Source organism: Lontra canadensis, unplaced genomic scaffold (assembly GCF_010015895.1).
Source record: "Lontra canadensis isolate GAN:19392208 unplaced genomic scaffold, GSC_riverotter_1.0 scaffold88, whole genome shotgun sequence".
Lineage (NCBI taxonomy): Eukaryota > Metazoa > Chordata > Mammalia > Carnivora > Mustelidae > Lontra > Lontra canadensis.
This window is the reverse complement of record NW_022631082.1, coordinates 7,904,510-7,926,141: the sequence shown is the minus strand read 5'-3', so window position 1 is coordinate 7,926,141 and position 21,632 is coordinate 7,904,510. Positions and strand designations below refer to the sequence as shown.

Below are 21,632 nucleotides of genomic sequence, written 5' to 3'. Positions count from 1 at the left end.
CAGAGGGATAGGGAGAGAGAGAGAATCCCAAGCAGGCTCCATGCCCAGCAGAGCCCAACATGGGGCTCAATCTCACAATCGTGAGATCATGACCTGAGCTGAAACCAAGAGTCAGACTGACTGAGCCACCCAGGCACACCATCATTTCCCTTTATTTACTTGGAAGTCCTAATACACTACTCCACCCCATTTATGACTACCTTCTCTTAACTTCATATTCAAACATGTGTTTCTCTACTATTTTTTATAACTCATCAATTATTTCCCCTTTCAAGGTGCATTGTTTGCCCCATCATTTCAGGAGAAGGGAGTGAGAGTACCCTCACCATGATGAGTACTGAGTGACATACAGAATTGTTGAATCACCATATTGCCACCTAGAACTAAAATAACACTGTATGTTAATTATACTGGCACTTTTTTAAAAAGATCCTTCATTTCACCCTCCCTTCCGCTCCCCCAGTGAAGAGATAAGATCTTTAAAATACCATAATTTCAACCCCTCCCCATCTCCCCTGCCACACTCCCCCTTAATTTTAACTTTATCTCAAGGTTCACTGCTCACCCCTGCTTCCTCTTCCCTTCATTTCCCCCTACATTGAGGTTTCTGTACTTCCTCATTTCACACTTGTTAATCTGTTGTTTTTATGGAGAACTTTCTCACATGCTTTCTTCAAACTGGCCCACATAGCTAATGTCTCTCTCCATGAATGCACCATCTTGTATTTCTTTGGCTCTAATGAGTAGGTTCTATCCTGCCTCGGAGGGAGCTTTTTCATTCCATCCTCTTAACCAAGTGATTCATCAGTGAATACCCCAGGTAACTGTCTTCAAGCTTACAGGGTCGCAAACAAAAATCCCAACGCCAATCTGAGACTCGTCCCTTTGCAGTGACTTCTGTCTCAGTCTTAGGTTTCTTGCAGACGCCCTGGAAGAACATCCCTACTCTTCATTTGCTGGGGGTGCGACATGAAAGCTGGAAGGGAGGCTGGGGAGAGAGTGCCTGGGTGATGGGAACAAGACAGCCTCCTCAAAACAGGACAGTGGTTGAACAGACAACCAAGAGCATCTGCTCTATTATATCACAATCTGAAAATTCCCAGCTCCATGTTTACCATACCAGTTTGGGAAATCACACATCTTCGCTACCCACCTGACATTTATAAAGGGGCTACTGTGACCCTTAGGACTGGGACACATTGACTTAATCAAGACATTCTAACTCAATTAGTTAATCTAGCAAATGTATTACTCTTGGGCTGCTATGACAAAACACAGACCGGGTGGCTTAAACAACAGGAATTTATTTTCTCACAGTTCTGAATGCTGGGAAGCCCATGATCAAGGTTCTGGCAGTTCCACTTTCTCAGGAGGCCTCTCTTCCTGGCTTGAAGATGCCTGTCTTCTTATTCTATCTTCACATGGTCTTTCCTCACTCTGTGCACATAGTGGTCAGGTAGGTGGAAAAGCTCTCTTGTCTCTTCTTCTACAGACATTAATCCTAACAGATCAAGGCCCCATTCTTACAACCCCATTTAACCTCAGTTACATCCTCAGAGACCCCATTTCCAAATACAGCCACACCAGAAGTTAGGGTTTCAACATGTTGAAATGAAGAGATATACATACAGTTCATAACAGCAGACATAGTCAATTTCCCACTTATATGCTCTCAGCACTTGCCATTCTTTTGCACACCAAATCTAAGGCTCTATCTGTCTACTGGAGACCACTCAGCTCATGCTCAAAACAGGTGGAAGTACCAGAGAGTTAATTATCCCTGCAAGCACTTCTCTGTTGATAAATAAGATGTGGCAAATAAAAACATTGCCAACAAAAGCCAAATTATGGAAAGACCCCAATGTCCATCAACTGTGAATGGATAAAGAAGATGTGGTGTATGGGTGTGTAGGTGTGTATGCATGCAATGGAATATTACTCAGCCATCAAAAAGAATGAAATCTTGCCATTTGCAATGACATGGATGGAGCTAAAGTGTATTATGCTAAGCAAAATAAGCCAGTCAGGAAAAGACAAATACCATATGATTTCACTCATCTGTGGAATTTAAGAAACAAAACAGATGAGCGCAGAGGAAGCTGGGAAAACAGAAAGAGGGAACCATAAGAGACTCTTAACTACAGAGAACAAGCTGAGGGTTGCTAGAGGGGAGGCGGGTGGGGGATGGGCTAGATGGGGATTAAGGAGGACATTTCTTGTAATGAGCCCTGGGTGTCGTGTGTAACTGGTGAATCACTAAATACTACTCCCAAAACCAATATTACACTATGTGTTAATCAACTATGATTTAAATGAGAACTTAAGAGAAAAAAAAAGATTTGGCAGATAAATACCCCAGCCCCCTCACCCCTTGGGGAGTCACTCTGAAGCATGTGCTCTACACTGCCTCCCAGAGGGTCCCAGGGATTTCGAGTCCCAGTTGCCCACAATGGAAACTTCCCTCTTTACTTTCTGCCTGGCTTTCCCTGTCTTATTTCACCACTTCCCTTCCAGGGTGTTCTGGGATCACCTGCCACATAAAGTACTTGAACATGAATTCTTGTCTCAGTGTGTACTTCTCAGAGAATCCAACCAAAGTCAAAGAGGAAAGGGAAGAACAAAGACAACCCACTAACTTAAATAAATTGTCCTGGAAAACCAGGACAGATTGGGTGGAAAGGGTATAGCCTCTGGCACATATTAGATGTTCCATAAATCTTTGTCAAATTAATGGCCAAATTCCTCTTCTGTGTTCCAGATATTGATGAATGTAAACCACCCATTAGTATATATTGTGGAGCGAATGCTGCATGTCAGAATACTAATGGAGGTTTCTACTGTCACTGTAATCCTGGATACAAACTTCTCTCTGGGGCTCCACAATTCCAGAATTCCAATGAAAACACTTGTCAAAGTAAGGAAATTCTTGTCATCTTGTCTCTCTATATATTTTTCATTGATTCTAATGCCAGATGTGTATGTGTGTGTGTGTGTGTGTGTGTGTGTGTTGTGTGTAGAGAGGTTAGTACATGTTTCCATTTTCTGGAAGTAAATGGATGATGGAAAGAGGATACAAAAAGAAAGAAGGAAATTTAGAGAAATAATGGAGCTAATAAAGTGGACTTTGGAAATAGACGTAACAAAGTGCTAACTGAGACGGGATTCTTTGAGTTGCAAAGAAGAGCTCACTCAAGCTAACTTAAACAGAAAAGGTGAGTTTATGATAAAGATGCATGGTTGTGTCTTGGAACTCAAGAACAAGAACAAAGCAGGGCTTCTAGAATGAACTGAAATAGGGACTCTTATCAAGACACTTCAGGCTCTGAAACTCTTTGGGTCTGCTCCTTTCTTCTTGCTCATTGCAAACTGGCTTTCTCTGCCTTTTTAGTCCACAGAACAGGAAATACACCCACTGAGAAGTCCAAATTTTACCATTGTTAATGATCAAACCACCCAAAGAGAGATCAACGGACTCTCTTTTGGACTTAGTTGTAAGTTCTTTGGAAATGTACCAATTAGTCCAGTTTGAGTTATATGGCCACCCTTAGATCTGTGTTGAGGGGGAAGCACCATATTGTATAAGCATGAGTACTCTCATGGAAACCACATAGACAGGGAAATCTATGCACAAGAAATGTGGGAGATGTAACTGGGAAACACGAGGGGAAGATGGTGGGGTAGGAACATCCTGAGCTCACTTCTTTCCATGAACACACCAAGGATGCAATTACCTAGAGAGCAACTCTCTCTCTCTCTCTCTCTCTTGCCAAGAGTGACATGAAGACTAGCAGAGCAGCTCTCTCACAGCTAAAGAAAGAGATAAAGCCACATCAAGAAAGGTAGGAGGAGCAAAGACATGGTCAGGTCAGGAACCAAAACCCCCAGTGGGACAACCAGAAGCTGGAGGAATGTTACAAGTGCAAAAGTTCTCCCTGAGCCACAAACAGTTCAAGCTCACACCCACCTGGGGACCTGCACCAGAAAGGCAAGCTCCCATAATGTCTGGTTTTGAAAATCAATAGGGCATATTGATCAATAATTACTTTAAATGTAAATGCTCTAATCAAAAGACTTAAGGTGGCCATATTGATTTTTAAAAATCCATCTATATGCTGCCTACAAGAGACTCACTTCAGACCTGAAGACATATATAGATCGAAAGTGAAGGGATGGACAAAGGTGCTCAAACCAAATGTAAACAAACAAGCAACAAAAATCTGGAGTAGTGATACTTACAAAGATTGTCCTTACGTAATGATAAAGGAATCACTTGAGCAAGAGGATATAACAATTGCAAATATCTATGCACCCACCATTGGAGCATCTAAACATATAAAGCAAATATTAACAGACATAAAGGGAGAAATTGAGAGTGATTCAATAATAATTGGGTACTTTAACACTCCACTTACATCAACGGATAGATCAGACCGAAAATCAGTAAGGAAATAGTGGCTTTAAGTGATCTCTGCACCCAGCATGGGGCTTGAACCCATTACCCCAAGATCAAGACTGAGGCTCCAGCCAGGAGCCTCAGCCTAAAATCTTCAAAACACAGTGAAAGCAGTTCTGAGAAGGAAGTTTATAATAATGCAGGCCTACTTCAAGAGACAAGAAAAATCTCAAACAATAAAACCTTAGACCTAAAGGAATAGGAAAAAAAAAAAAAGAACAAAGCCCAAAGCTAGTAGAAGGAAGGAAATAATAAAGATCAGAGAAGAAATAAACTAAACAGAAAAAAGTCAATGAAACTAAGAGTGGGTTCTTTGAAAAGATAAACAAGAAATAAACCTGTAGTCAGGCTCGTCAAGAAAAAAAGAAATTATTTAATTTATTAAATGAGCAGACAGACCAGGTTATATACCCCACAGAGCTATTGCAAGGATTAATTGAGGCTTAAATGAAACACTACAAACAGGGCACTTAAGACAGTGCCTACAAATGTTTGCTAATATAGTTCATATTTCATCTGATTCTCCAAAGTGTGTATGTAAGTGTGTGTGTGTGTGTGTGTGTGTGTGTATAACCCTGCTCCTTGGGCAGAAGACATGAATAGACATTTCTCCAAAGAAGACTTACAATGGTCAACAGGCAAATGAAAAAATGCTCAACATCATTCAGCATCAGGGACATACAAATCAAAACCACAATGAGATTCCACAGCACACTAGTCAGAAATGACCAGAATGACTACAATGAACAAGTTAGGAAACAATAGACGTTGGCAAGGATACAGAGAAAGGGCAACCCTCTCACACTGTTGGTGGGAATGCAAACTGGTACAGCCACTCTGGAAAACAGTATGGAGGTTCCTCAAAAAGTTGAAAATAGAGCTACACTACAACCCAGCAATTGCACTACTAGGTATCTACCCTAAAGATACCAATGTAGTGATCTGAAAGGGCACATGCACCTCAACATTTATAGCAGAAATGTCTCCCATAGCCAAGATAAAGAAAGAGCCCAGATGTCCACTGATAGATGAATGGATAAAGAAGACGTGGTATGTATGTGTGTGTGTGTGTGTGTGTGTGTGTGTGTGTGTGTGTAAAATGGAATATCACTTAGCCATCAAAAAATGAAATCTTGCCATTTGCAATGACATGATGGAGCTAGAGGGCATTATGCTAAGCAAAATAAGTCAATCAGAGAAAGACAATTATGTGATTTCACCCACATGTGAAATTTAAGAAACAAAACAGAGGAAATTAGGCAAAGGGAAGGAAAAATAGATGAAAAGAAGGAAAGAAGGAAAAAAAAGATGAAATCAGAGAGGGAGACAAACCAGAAGAGACTCAACTGAGGGTTGCTGGAAGGGAGTGGGGTGGGGGGTATGGGGTAACTGGATGATAGGTATTAAGGAAGGCACAGGAAGTAATAAGCACTGGATATTATATAAGACTGATGAATCACTGAACTCTACCTCTGCAATTAATAATACACTATATATTAATTAACTGAATTTAAAAAAAAAAAAAACCTCCCTGCTCCTACTGAATAGGCCATGGGGAAGTTCAGGCAACTGTTTAGTATCAAGATTATAATTCCCACCAATAGGTAGTGCTCCTGCAAGATTCAAGCCCAGGTTCCCATACTTCCCCAAGTCCAAGCTGGAGCACATAGCAGGGTCCTGGAGGTGCATAAGCTCCAAAAGTGAGTTGGAGTCCATATGGGGAAGGTGAGAGACAAGAGCACAAGCTGGTGGGTAGGGATTGCTGGGCCATAAGCCCACCACTAACTCAATCAATAAATAGTTGTTGAATGAATTAATATGATTGAACCCAAAGTGAATGAGCCTTTTACTAGGCAACAGGTACCTCTACTGACAATGTACAAACTGGAATTCTTCCTGGGTCCTGGTGTTGATCTGTTAAATGCACTCTCTTGTACAAGGAAAGAAATGCCTTTGGTTATTTTCCCAATTTTAAGGGACAGTCCTTTTCCTCTGGACTATCACTTGGCAATGCCATCTTCACTCTAATTACTCCTTTTAAAATCGAACATGTTTTCCTCTATTCACTAGGTGTTATTTCAAGAGATATAGCAAAATAAGAGAGTTAAAGTAGGAAAATGAAAAGTGCATTTCATGGATCTTTAACAATCAAACAATCAGCATGGCAATATACACATCAGATCACATAGGCCTTGATTTGATCATTATGATAACTGGTACTATTGAAAATTATCCCTAAAGGACAAAGCTCCAATATATTGATTGGTGGATAACAAACGTGATTAACTCTACATCTATATTGTATATTGGCACAGAGATCATACACAATAAATCTCTACATGCACAACCGTAGGTATGAGTGTGTCAATATCTATTTTTTCTTTGTCTTGTGTTGTGCTCTAATTTGAAGAAAATATTTAAGTGTTTCATGTGAACTACAAATACTCTCACATGGATTGAGTCCATCTGGAGTTAGTTGTCACCAGGGTTGGAGGTCCAAGAAAGCCCCCATAAAAAAGTATGCAGCTTTCAGCCAAAAGCGCTGTTTTTGACAACAAATGTGGTTTGCAATAACAAATGTATTCTAGACTCAGGGTTGTAAGTCAAAATTCCTGAACTCAAGACAAAACTTTTGCTATTACAAGAAAGCTCTTCATCCTTGTTAGCCAATAGACATGGCTGAAAACCAGGATATAGAAGAAATATAGACATAACCTCAGACTGATGGTAACTTGATGTCAGTGTTGACTGGCTTTTCCTCATCTTTCTAAAACAGAGATGGTGGTACTCACAAAGCGCAAGAAACACACAAAGGTCTCACTAACGGCTGATGACCAAAAACTGACACTCTTATTTCAGCTGTAATTCCCTGACAGCCTGAATTTTAAAATCTGAAGTATCTAGTTTTCTGATCCATCAGCCATCTCAGTTGTAATGTCCAGCCAAGACCAAATTAAGGAATTTGGAGTTTACGCTTTCCCGCGTCCTCTATGCCAGGATATCTCTATCACAACAATATTGATATCTGGGGCCTAATAATTCCTTGTGATCAGGAACCATCCTGTGCATTGCAGGATATTAAGCAGCACCCCAAGCCCAAACCTCCACCCACTAGATGCCAGTAACATTCCCCACCCCAGGTTGTGACCACCAAAAATGCCTCCAGCCATTGCCAATGACCCCTGCAGGCAAAATGACGTCCTGTTGAAAAACACTGCTGTACACCATGCTAAGGAACTCTACTCTGATCCCTCAAAGAGCACAACCTTGCCAGTGAATAAGAATATGAGTTCAAAAGAAAAAAAGGAACAAAAACCAGACCCTTAGCTATAGAGAACAAACCAATGGTTGCCAGAGGGGAGGCAGGTGGAGGGATGGGTGGGATAGGTGATGTTGACGAGCACCGAGTAATGTACAGAACTGTTGCATCACTATATCGGACACCTAAAACTAATATAATGCTGTGTGTTAATGATTCTGGAATTTTTTTAATTAATAAATAAAAAATTTTTGAATTAAAAAATGGTTTCACTTACTTGTGGGACATAAGAAATAACACAACCAGGTGGTGGGTATTAGAGAGGGCACGGACTGCATGGAGCACTGGGTGTGGTACAAAAACAATGAATACTGTTATGTTGAAAATAAATTTTAAAAAAATGATTAAAAAATAAATAAAAACAAACAAATAAACAAAAAAAAAAAACAAAAAAAAAGAAATAACACAGAGGACATTAGGAGAAGGAAAGGAAAAGTGAATTAGGGGAAACCAGAGGAGGAGACGAAGCATGAGAGACTGTGGACCCCAAGAAACAAACTGAGGGTTTTGGAGGGGCGGGGGGTGGGGGGATGGGTGAGCCTGGTGGTGGGTATTAAGGAGGGCATGTATTGCATGGAGCACTGGGTGTGGTGCATAAAAAATGAAACTTGGAACACTGAAAAATTAAAATTAAATTAGAAAAAATAAAATAGAGTATGAGTTCAGCCCTTCTATTCACCTTTCTGTCCACCTCTCCACCCTTTTACTCTTGGTTCCAACAGTAACTTCCCTTGATGTTTTTTTACAGAAACCACTTCCTCAGCGACAACCAAAGCCATGAAGGATGTGAGCACAAGCCCAGCCCTTGAGCCCAGCCAGGTAACAAATGTTTACAAAGCCCAAAATTAGCAAGTGGATATGGATACTATATATTATATGTCTACTATACATTGTATATCATCTGTGTACCATAAGTGTGTGATATGTCATATATATTATGTATTCTATGTTGTGGTATGTAACATAGCTTAATATAATAGTTTTTAAATATAATATAATATAAATTAATTATAACACAATAATACTCTGCAATATATAATTTATATTATGTATAACTGTGGAATATACAAATGTATCTCACCTTATTTATCACTATATGTATATTGCTATATATCTCATAGTAGCGATAGAGTATTATGTACATACAGATGTGCGTGTGTGCACATGTACACACATGTGTGTATACTGCCACCTAAAGATAGGACTGATCCCAGATCAAGAAAGACAGTCTAAGTGAAATTATATTAGGGTATGCTGATCTACAACAAAGAGACCCAAATATCCAATAGCTTTAAAAAGATGGATCTTTATTACTTTCTGAGTTAACAGTCCACGCTGGTGAAAGGACTCTGCTCCATGAGGCCATTAAAGGTACCCACATTCTTTGCAAACTTCTGCTCCTCCATCTCCTGGCATCTTGTCCTCAATGACATGACCAAAACTGGGTTGCTGCAATGTGGCATTTGTACCGGTGGGTTGAGGGGAGATGAGTCCAGGGCAATCTGTCTAGAGCACAAAGTGAAGAGGGGAGAGTGGAGAAAAGGGATACATCTACTCACTCGATTATATGCTAATGAAGTTGTAATAATTTCCTTGGAGATATGTTTTAAAGCAACAACCCAGAAGTTGGAGGTATCACAGCCAAAACTAGATGCAAGGGAAGCTGGGACAGTGTGGTCTGTATATGAGGAACATGGTCCGGGTAAAATCTAAGGAATTCATTCAATTAGTAAAAGGAGGGGGAAGGGGAATGGATATGATAGGCAATTATAAAAGACAGACCAAGAAAGTGCCTTTTAAAACAGAGGAGCATAGAAGAAGGGAGGGGAGAATAGAAGAGGACAAAATCGGAAAGGAAGGCAAACCATAAGAGACTCTTAGCCACAGAAACAAACCAAGGTTGCTGGAGGGGAGGGGAATGAGGGATGGGGTAACTGGGTGATAGGCATTAAGGACAGCACATGATGTAATGAGCACTGGGTGTTGTATGCAACTGATGAATCACTAAATTCCACCTCTGAAACTAACAGTACACTATATGCTAATTAATTGAATTTAAATAAAATTGAATTAAATGAAAAAAAAAGTGCCTGTTAGGTAGTAATCACTTAGTGTCTGTAAACTGACTCTGAATGTTAACAGAGAGAATGACCAGTGTCATTCTTTCATCCTTTCATCCTTTCCTCTCCCTATTCCCCACCCTTACCCTGCTCTACTCCAGAGGGACCATTCAAATCTTGCCCTCCAAGCTCCAGGCCTCCAAGTACTTGCTGTTCTCTCTGCCTGCAACTCTGTTCCCAGTTCCTCACCTGGCTGGCTTTCTTCTAACCTTCTCTGCTCAAGACTCAATCCAGGTTTCACATCCCACTGGGTGGTCTCCTTAAACCCTTCCATATGAGTTTATATCCATTTCCCCATGTTCTTCTGTGGAGGTCAGAAGAGGTTCAAATCACAGCATCACAGTGACAAGTAACATGGGCAAAATGACACAACCCTCTGTATTAGGGTTCTCCAGAGAAAGAACCAACAAGAGACATAGATAAAAGAGATTTGTTATAAGGAATTCACTTATGCAATCATGGAGGCTGACACATCCCAAGATCTGCAGTGAACAAGCTAGAGATCGAGGAGAATCAATAGGGTCATTCCAAGTTTAAACTCAGAGATCTGATACCACGGAGAGCTGATGTTTCAGGCAAGCCTGAACAACAACACCAAAACAAACAACAAAAAAAAACAAAACATGAAACAGTGTCTTAGCTCAAAGCAATCAACAAGTCAGGCATTCAGGAGGGAGATAATTCCCTCTTACTCAGACATCGTGTTTTGTTCAGGCTCTGGACCGACCAGATAAGGCCCACTCAAATTGGAAAGGGCAATCTGGTTTTACTCCATCTACCCATTCAAGTGTTCATTTCATCCAGAAACACTCTCACAGACACACCCAGAATCATGTTTGACCAAGTATATCTGGGTACCCTCTGGCCCACCCAAGTCAACACATAAAATTCACCATCACACTCTGCAAGACTGATTTACTCATCTGTAAGATGGGGGGGTCTTCATGGAACCTTCCTCCTTGGAAGGAAGGTTAGATGAAATACTATACATAGAGTACTTAACACAGTGGCCTGGCCCAGAGTACACCCTCCATCCAGGTTATCCATTGTTACCTCTGGCAGACGTGCAACATTTCCATGATGTGTTGTCCCACTTAGACAGTGAGCTTCCTGAGGGCAGGAAACAGCCCAAGCGCACAAAGGGAGTTCAACAAGTGTTCATGGAAGTAGTGAACAATCATGTAATTAACAGGAACATTTCATTATGAAGTTTCATTGTCCATTTCTTCCTTCCTGGGACACAGCAATTCCACTCCCAGGAATACACCCTAGAGAACTGAAAGCAGAGACTCAAAACATCATTGCAAGCCCATGTTCATAGCAGCATTATTCATGGTATCCAAAAGGAAGAAACAGCCCAAATGTCCATCAGTAAATGAATGGATTTTTTAAAAAGTGGTATATCTATACAGTGGAATCTTATTCAGTCATAAAAAAGAATAAAGTTCTAATTCACGTTACTACGTGGATAAACCTTGAAACCATCATGTTGGGTGCCAAAAGCCAGACGTAAAGGTCATACAGTGTAGGATTCCATTTCTATGTGACCTGTCCAGAACAGGCAAATCCATAGACACAGAAAGCAGATTAGTGGTTTCCAGAACCCAGGGGAAGGAAAAATGGGAAGTGATTGCTTAATGGGTTTTATCTCAGGATGATGGAAATGTTCTAAAACTACATGGAGGTTGTGGCTGCACGACACTGTGCATATACTAAATGGCCATTGCATTGTATACTTTAAAGGGGGGCATTTCATGTAGTGTGATGTTCACCTCAATTAACAAATGCATTACCAGGAAAAGGTACAAAGCCTTCATGCTGGATCAGACACTTCAATAGCAATTCTGAAGCGTAAATACTTTGGTGCCTACTATGTACGAATCAATTTAAACCAAGATGATTTCTGCTGTCATATTGGGCAGGAATGGAGGTTGCTTGTAAACTAGCAAACTCAGCTCGGAATTTTCACAAAGACTCAGAGCCAAAGAGCAAAACCTTGAAAAGATTTATTTGAACCCTGGTTCTGAATGTTCCTCCATCCCTTTTAATAGATTGCTCTGCTTATAACGCTTTCATGCCTTTTTTTTCCCAAGAGCATTCATGCGACCTAGGAACACTTACTGAGCACCTACATTTGCCAAGGACTGTTGTAGGTGCCATTTTGTGAGTGAGACAAAGTCCCCATCCTGTCTAGGTCTTTAACATACAGGCATACCTCACGTCATTGTGGTTCATTTTCTTGTACTTGCATTGCGATTTTTACAAATTGAAGGTTTGGGGAACCCCGTATGTAATAACTCTATTGGTGCCACATTTCCAACAATGTTGACTCACTTCATGTCATGTCTCTGTGGCACATTTTCATAATTCTCACAGTATTTCAAGCTTTTTCATTATTATCATATTGGTTGTGGCGATTTGTGATCAGTGATTACAACTTGCTGAAAGCTCAGGTGACGATTAGCATTTTTTAGTAATAAGGTATTTTTTAAGTTAAGGTTTGCACATTGCTTAATTTGATCGGCTTTTTTTTTTAAGTTTTTATTTTAACTCCAGTTAGTTAGCATACAGTGTTATATGAGTTTAAGGTGTCCAATATAGTGGCTCAACACTCCCACACATCACCCAGGTCTCATGGGTGAAATAGGTGATGGGGATTAAAGAGTGCACTTGCTGTGATGAGCACCGGGTGATGTGAGGTTTGTATGTTTTTTGGACAAAATGCTGTTACACACTTACTTTTATATGTCCTGGGAAACCAAAAACTTTATTTGAATAGTTTTACCGCAATACTCACCTTATTGTCAGAGCCTGGAACCAAACTTGCAATATCTCCGGGGTGTGTCTGTGCAACAAATCCCCTGGGGAGCTTGTTAAAGTACGGATTTGGACTCAGGACCCCAAGAGACTGCATTCCAAACGGGCTGCCAGGTGATGCTTATGTTGCCGGTCCAAGGACCACACTTTAAGTACAAGGATGTGGGGATTCGCATAAAAATCATCTTTCAAGTCACCTATATTACAATTATATTACAGAGATATTTATAAAACTTCACCTTGGCTCTTCATTCTTCTCCCCTCTGGCTTGTCTCTTTGTTTTACTTCATAGATAAATTTCTTGACTTAAAAAGGCCAGTTAGAATGTCTTTTGAGCTATAACTCTACTTCACATTTTCTCAGCTTTGGCACCATTGACACCTGTGTTTGGGTCACTTTCCAGAGGGGGCGGGGAAGTGCTGTCCTGTGTGTTACAGGGCATTGAACGGTATCCCTGGACCCCACCCACCAGATATCAGTAGCATCTCTCAGTGATGACAATCCAAATGTCTCCAGACATTACCAAATGTCCCTGTGGAGTCAAAATCACCCTAATGGAGAACTGCTGGTCTATTTCTGGCAAGATTACCACTTCCCCTGTCAGTAAAAGATGTTCATAATAACGAAACTTCATCTGGTGTGTAGCAGCCAAAGAGACTGTTCAAAAAAGGTAGTATCTCTTAATTCACTTAATATTCCCCAAAATTCTATGGGGTCCTTTTACTGTGCCCATCCTAATTTGGGTAAACTGAGGCACAGATCAATTGGGTGATTTTTCCAAGTTCGCACAGCTGGTCAATGGTAGATTGAAACCAGGTCCTCTGGCTCCAGAAGCTGCCTTCTCATACTTTCTACATTCCTTCCGGATGTGAGATCTTTCAGATTGGATTTGTTTTCTTATTCTTTGTATCTTCAAAGCTGCAACGTGTTGTTGAGACATTCGAGTCACTTCTCGCTAATAAAACTCTGCTGGGAACGGGAGAGAAGGAAAAAGTCGCATCTTGGGCCACAGGTGTTCTCCAGACTTTGGAAACAGATGCTCTAGACACTGCCTTGAAATCCCCAGAGCAAAAAATCCAGAAAATCCACAACAGTACCGTGGGTAAGAAGAGGATGTGGCCTGATACACACAGGGGCTAATTATAAGCTGGAGTCTGAGTTACACAATTAAAAAAATAAATAAATACCCTGCTTGAGTACATTTATATAGACTTCTAGAAAATGCAAGCTAATCTATAGTGATGGGGGGAGGAAGGGGGAAATTTGAGGAGACTGTTGGGGATGAGAGACATGTTCAGTATCTTGATTATGGCATATATTGGTTTCATAAGAATATAGTGTATTCACAGGTATATACACTCAATAAAACTCATCAAATTGTACACTGTATTATTTACAATTTCTCTCACATTAATCACAGCTCCATAGACCTGTTTAAAAAAAGGAAAGAAAGAAAGAAAGGTGGTGCCTGGGTGGCTTGGTTGGTTAAGCAGCTGCCTTCTGCTCAGGTCATGATCTTGGGGTCCTGGGATCAAATCTTGTGTCGGGCTCCCACTTAGTGGGGAGTCTGCTTTCCCTTCTGTGCCTCCCCTGCTCATTCTCTCTCTGCTCTCTCACTTGCTCTCTCAAATAAATAAATAAACAAATAAAATCTTTAAAAATAAAAAGAAAGAAAGAAAAGACTGCCAATAGTTTCCAATCCTGAATCTGGGATTTGGGCTTAAAAGTAATTTTTTTGGTTTGTTGTTTTTTTTTTAATCCAACACCTAATACCTACTGACCCGTATCACAGTTCCATCCCAGAAGGAACATCTTACTGCATATTTTTGAAATAAAAATACGTTTATCCCTGCTCAGCAGGGAGCCTGCTTCCCCACCCTCCGCCTGCCTCTCTACCTACTTGTGATCTCTGTCTGTCAAATAAATAAATAAAATATTTTAAAAAAATAAAAAATAAAAACAAATAAAATATCATAGCAAAGCCAAGTGTTAAATTAAAAAAATAGGAAAAAACACATAAACAAAACTAAATTTAGACCAGCCAAATCTGCCCACAGCCCGGTCTTCCTATCCTATAACCACATAGATGCATGTCTGATACAGATGCATATTTGCTGTGTTTGTGACATTGAACATACAGTTTTTACTCATTACATCACCAACATCTCTCTGTGTAAATTATATACATCATCATTCCCAACGTTATTGTTTTCAATGGTTTATCAAATTGCATTGTATATAATTTACTTATATTGTATGTTTATTTATACTGTAGTTCCCTATTCTGGGGAATGTGGGTGGTTGCCAAGTAACCCCATGAAAAAGACCATTGAAAATTTAACTGTGTTCATTTTTTTTATATTTTCTTAGGATAGATTCATAGAGGAAGAATCATTAGATCAAGGAGAAAAGAAACGTTTTATAGACTTTGATACATCTCACCAAATTTGCCTCCAGAAACACTGCTGTGTTTCTATTCAACCCAAGGATATCTAAGGATCAGTGTATGCCTATCTAATCATTTTGCTTTACCAATTTGTATGCTAAGATAGTTTATGCTCTATAAAAATAATAATAATAAATTTTTTAAAGATTTTATTTATTTATTTGACAGAGAGAGAGAGATCACAAGTAGGCAGAGAGGCAGGCAGAAAGAGAGGGTGAAGCAGGCTCCCCACTGAGCAGAGAGCCCAATGCGGGACTCAATCCCAGGACCTGAGATCATAACCTGAGCCGAAGGTAGAGGCTTAACCCACTGAGTCACCCAGGTGCCCCTATAAATTTTTTTTTATTTTTTATTTCTTCAGCATAACAGTATTCATTATTTTTGCACCACACCCAGTGCTCCATGCAATCCGTGCCCTCTCCAATACCCACCACCTGGATCCCCCAACCTCCCACCCCCCGCCCCTTCAAAACCCTCAGATTGTTTTTCAGAGTCCATAGTCTCTCATGGTTCACCTCCCCTTCCAATTTCCCTCAACTCCCTTCTCCTCTCTATCTCCCCTTGTCCTCCATGCTATTTGTTAGACTCCACAAATAAGTGAAACCATATGATAATTGACTTTCTCTGCTTGACTTATTTCACTCAGCATAATCTCTTCCAGTCCTGTCCATGTTGCTACAAAAGTTAGGTGTTCATATAAATTTTTAAATATAAAATAAAACCCCATGCCTAACCTTCTTGGAAAACTAGAATCAGGACACATTCATTAACTAGAATCAGGACTCATTCATTCATTTCACTCAAAATTAAACTACTTTCCATATTACAATAAGCTCTCATCTTTCCTGACCTGGCCAGGTCCTAACTGATGGGACAGACCACTGCCCTCACCTCACTGGTTTTCATTCCCCTCATCAGGGAATAGACAGACACAGGAGGAATGTACCCATCACCCAGTTTCAACAATTTCAAACCCACAGCCAGCCTCCAGCCATCTGCTAATATTTAAGTTAAATATTTTCATGATCTTGTTTCTTGATGGCAATTCTCCTGTGACTTTATTTTCATCGGAAGCATGGTTCCCTATTATAGAGATAAGCCATCAATTACTAAATCAATCTTCCTTGTTGAACATTTAGATCATTTCCTATTTTTCACACTATCATCTCTACTGCTGTGAACTTTCTTGTAGTTAAATCTACCCTCTATCCATGATTGTTTTCTGAAAATAAATTCCTAGAAACAGAACTGTTGTTTCAAAGATGATTGCTAGAGGGGGCCCCACGATGGCTCAGTCAGTTGAGCCTACCACTCTTGATTTCAGTTCAAGTCATGCTCTCACGTTTGTGAGATCGAGCCCCACACCAGGCTTCATGCCTAGGACAGGGCCTGCTTAAGATTATCTCCCCCCTGCCCCTTCCCCTGCTCATACTCTCTCTCTCTCTCTCTCTCTCTCTCTCTCAATAGGTAAATAAATTTAAAAATGTTTAAGAAGATGATTGCTAGAGAACGGTAGTTGGGAACTTGTATTTCAAGAGTTACGGTCTTACTTAACTTTTGAACTTCAGTTTCCTCATTAGAATAAGGGTCCCTCACAGGTTATTTGACAATGTACAGAGCCTGGCATGTCCTAGACATTCAGTAATTGTCACCCGTCCATGTTGCTATGCGTGTTTAAAGCTTAAAATAATGGCAAGCTTGCATATTGCTTTTCTCACCAGCTATTGAAACGCGAGTTGTTACAGACAATTGCTCTGAAGAAGAACAGATCTTCAGCTTAAACACCCACATGAACTCAGTGGACATCCATTGCAATGACGTCGTGCAGGGAAACATACAAGGTACACTTGGTGGCTGTATTCAGAACATCTAAGACACAGATCACTATTGCTGTATGAGTCATGAGGAGAGTCACCAACAGGCTCCTTCCAAATGGGTTTGTTACCTTAAGATTGTGTCATTTGAGTCTTTTCCTTAAAAAAAAAATCTCCCCAAAGTGGAGGCTTTCTATTCTCCAGCATGGAAAACCCTTCTTTGCAATTTGGGGGCTGCTCTGTCCTGGTCTCAGTTGGGGTTCACCCAAATGCAGTCCCTGAGAGAAGTGTAAGGAGTTTATTTGGGGGTGATTCCAGAAAGCATCAGTAGGTGTATTAGTCAGGGTTCTCCAGAGAAACAGGATCAATATGGTGGGGCGGGGGGTGGGGGGGCAGGGGAATGGAGAGAGAAACAGGGACAGAGATTTTAAGAAATTAGCTCCTGCGATAGTGGAAGGTAGCAAGTCTAAAATCTAGCCAGCAAGCTGGAGACCCAGGCAAGAATTGATGTTGTAGCTGCAGGCAAAGACAGTCTACAGGCAGAATTCCTTCTTATTTGGGAAAAGGCAGTCTTTTTCTTAAGGGCTTCAACTGTCTGGAGGAGGCCCACCCACATGGTGGATGGTACTCTGCTTTACTCAAAGTCTATTGATTTAAATGTTACTCTCGTCTTAAAAAATACCTTTACAGTAACACCTAGACTCACGTTTTACCCAATATCTGGGTAGCATGACCTAGCCACATTGACACATAAAATTAACCATCCCAGTAGGGGAGAAAAGAAATGAGACGAGGAAGGGGAGACAGCCAATACAGGCATTAATAATTATGGTAGTGAGTAAGTCACTGCTGGTGGTGACCATGACTCATCTCACTGAGCTCTCCCATCCAAGGAGAGAGCGCCGCTCTGATCCATCAGTGGTTGAGGGCCCTGCCATTCTGCCCTGTGTACCAATCCAACACATTCACTGCACGTTCACTGCAGGCAGTTCTCCTAGGCAGAGAGTTGCCATTGCTTGCTGGAGAATCCATCAACATATAAGGTACCCCAGAGTGCCGAGCGAATAAAGTTAGGTTGTCTACAGCATCTGCTACAGCTTGTGTGTGAAGGAATGGATTGTTACCATTAATTGTCCCAGTATTGCTAGACTTTCTATTTTTTTAAGAAAAACCAAAAATTGGATTGGTTGCATGAATACCTTCAATTTTTAAATTTGGTCTTACAATAACTGCCCTATCGTTATAACTGCTATAGCATGACAATGGGGGTCTTAAAATCTAATCCTGTAAACATGGGGTACAGCTGGTCTGTACTAACAGCGAACGGCCCCAAGTAAAAGCATCAAAATGTGGAAAACCAACCACATGCTGAACTGAGGAAGTGTCATGAGACAATCAGTTCCTATCACTTCCTCTCCTCCCCCAAAGAAGATAAGAACTCAAATCCCCCGTGTTTGAGAATGTGTCGGGCAGAGGATGGAGGCCAACCTCCAACCACACAAGTTCACGCTTGCCTTGTCACCAGGAGTTTCTTCTGAATTTTACAATTTGTAGAAAGTGTGCAAAACTCCACAGTGCAAGCCATACAAAGCACACCCGCAGCCCCACATGCTCTCTGATCACTTTCTAGGGTACGGGATTAGGATTTCATGTGAATTCAGTGACAGCACAGCTCAGCCCACGAGAACAGCCTACACTGAATTGTTTAAGGGAGTTACAGACCTCATAATGTGATTTCATGTGCCCAAAGGGGCACCTGGCATAGAAGTACCCCGTGGAGGACTATTTACCCTCCCCCAATGGGCCCTATAGTCTCACCTCCGAGCATTTGCATTGGCTGTTCCTCTGCCAGGAATGCCACCCCCAAGCCACTGGGTGAATTATTACTCTTCAACATGGTTCAAATTTCACCTCCTCTGTGAAGCCTACCAAGACTGCCCACTTCCACCACAGCACCAAAGTCAGACCCTCCCTCCTCTGCACTACCCCCGTCTCTTGAACCTGCCTTATCCTGGCATCTAACATTTTGTGTTGTGTCTTGACTGTCATGTCCTTGTCTCCCCCACCAGGCTGGATCCCCATACAGATGGTAATCATGAATTATTTTTCTCTAGAGTCACCAGTATGGGCTCATTATGTAGACAACAGTGATGAATGTTCACTGAATTAAATCCATGTTTAGGTGAAGGGCTCAATGTTCCTAATGAGAGAAAACAACCCATTGAACGATATGTGACAAGCTCCCAGAGGGACATTTCTCTGTCCATGTCCTGTCTAGGACAGGATCCTTCTTTGTCATGGGGGCCACCCTGTGCCCCATAGGCTATTTAGCAGCACCCCGGCCTTTATTCACTAGACACCAGAAGCAAACACCCAGTGTGGCAACCAAAAATGCATCTAGACATTGCCCAATGTCCCCAAAGGGGGCAGAATCGCCCCCTAACCCCATGAGAACTGCTTGTGGAGAGTGACTGACCTTCAAACAGTAACAACTTTAAGACTGAAAGGAGGTGCTATCGAATTACACCAGACACCCCCCAGAGGTGGACCCGGACAGTCCTTGGTAACCCGAAACATACAATCCCATGACATCCTCTCCCTGTAAAACATCCCAGAGAACAAAACCCAGGCCCCTGGAAGCTGACTGTGGACATCTACAGCCACCCTTCTCTTGTCTGCTTGTGATTTTGCTCTTAACCAGAATACTTCAGCCCAAAAATAAGTTATTTCTATGCACGAGAACAGGTGGACATATCACCTGCCCGTCTTTTCCAACCACCCACCACTGTTTCATTCTGACAAATGGAAACTGTCATTAACTTGGAGAAACAGAAGTGAATTGCTTCTGACCCCTCAGGCAGGACCAGAGAAACCCGATTAGAGAAACCTACCAAGGAATTTATTCCGATAGGATGAGCTGCGTAGGTAGTAAGGGGCAAGGCTGGGATATTAATCCAGAAACCAATTAACCTATTTCCTGTCCCTACAATCCTAACTGCAGTGTGGGCTTCTTGGGAGCTACAAAGAATAAAGAAAACTTAGTCATAACATCTTATAACCCCATAATCCATACTGTAGCCCTATAACCCACTATATTCAAACTAACTACAAATATATATATATGTTAATTTATATGTTTATTATATATATATGTAGTTACTAAATGATTATTACATATAAACAAGGGAAATCTATTTTCTTTATTTTTTTAAGATTTTTTATTTACCTTTTAGACAGAGAGAGACATAGTGAGAAAGGGAACACAAGCAGCGGGAGTGGGAGAGGGAGAACCAGGCTTCCTGCCAAGCAGTTGTCCCGCTGCAGGGCTCGATCCCAGGACCCTGGGATCATTACTTGAGCCAAAGGCAGACACTTAATGACTCAGCCACCAGGCACCCCGAGAAACTTATTTTCTTACAGTTCTGGAAGCTAGAAATCTGAGATCAAGGCATTGTCAGGGTTGGTTTCTTCCGAGGCCTCTCTCCCTGGCAGAGAGCCAACTTCTCCATGTCTTCACATGGTCTTCTTTCTGAGTGCATATCCCTGGTATCTCTTTGTGCGTCCACATCTCTTCTTCTTTACTCATAGATGCAAGTTAGCTTTCATCTCCTCCATGAGGCCTCCCAGGATTGCCCATTTCATCACAGCACCCAAATCAGTCCCTCTCTCCTCTAGCCTTATCTTTATAAAGGCCCTGTCTTCAAACACAGTCACATTCTCAAGTACTGTGGGTTTGGATTTCAACTTGATTTTGGGGGGGACACAATTTGGCCCATAACACTATCCTATTGATATATGTCATGTGCATGTCCTTCTAATATATAAGAAAATTATAAATATGTGATATAAATATAGCCTGTACACATCTTTTTTTTAAGTTTATTAAAGTATGTTAAATTGGGGTACCTGGGGGGCTCAGCCAGTTGAGCGTCCCACAGGTCAGGATCTCAGGATTGTGAAGTAGAGACCTGTGTCAGGCTCTGAGCTGGTCATAGACCTGCTCAAGATTCTCTCACTCCCTTCCCTCTTCCCAACCCCCCAAAACAGAAAAAAAAAAAAGTAAAAATTAAAAAATTAAATATGTTAAATTATGGCACTCCTTTGTTTAACATCCTTCAGTGGCTTTCCTCTGGTTTAAAATAAAAGCAAAAGTCCTCCTCAAGGCCCATAAGCCCTGCACGATCTGCCCCCATCACATCCCTGCCTTCACCTCCTCCCACTCTCACACACACACCCCCCTCTTCAACACTGACCTCCTCCCCCTTCCCTCTTCCCTGAACAATCTGGGCACGTTCAAGTCTCTGGGACTTTGTCCCTGTTATTTCAGACCTACCTAGAGCGCGCTTCTGTAGGATACCCACGTGGCCCTCCCTCCCTTCACTCTGCTATCTGAAATCTGTCTGAAGTAACATCCCCTTACTTCACTTAATTTTATCCCTAGGACTGATCATTCTCTGACATATACTTTTACTGATTTGTTTATATTTGTTTGTCTCTCTCCTGCACCAGAAAGTAAGCTCTGTAAGAGCAGAAATGATTTCTTTTTCCCTCACTATATCCCCCAAATAGTGTCTGGACCTGAGTAGGTATTGCATCAAAAAAAAAAAAAAAAAGGTTGGGGCACCTGGGTGGCTCAGTGGGTTAAAGCCTCTGCCTTCGGCTC

At 41.3% G+C, this 21,632-nt stretch overlaps 1 protein-coding gene across 2 annotated transcripts in view; it reads left to right on the top strand.

Moving 5' to 3' along the window:
* The window catches only part of ADGRE3 (adhesion G protein-coupled receptor E3), a 45,114-nt gene that overhangs the window by 8,648 nt on the left and 14,834 nt on the right, over nucleotides 1–21,632 (top strand). Inside the window, exons 4-7 of one of the 2 annotated variants that reach the window (XM_032835913.1) lie at nucleotides 2,759–2,914; nucleotides 8,521–8,591; nucleotides 13,628–13,811; nucleotides 16,877–16,996. In XM_032835913.1, the coding sequence (XP_032691804.1) occupies nucleotides 2,759–2,914; nucleotides 8,521–8,591; nucleotides 13,628–13,811; nucleotides 16,877–16,996 (531 nt within the window). Of the gene's footprint in view, nucleotides 1–2,758; nucleotides 2,915–8,520; nucleotides 8,592–13,627; nucleotides 13,812–16,876; nucleotides 16,997–21,632 lie in introns of those variants that run through there. The other variant, XM_032835914.1, reaches the window with a different exon arrangement.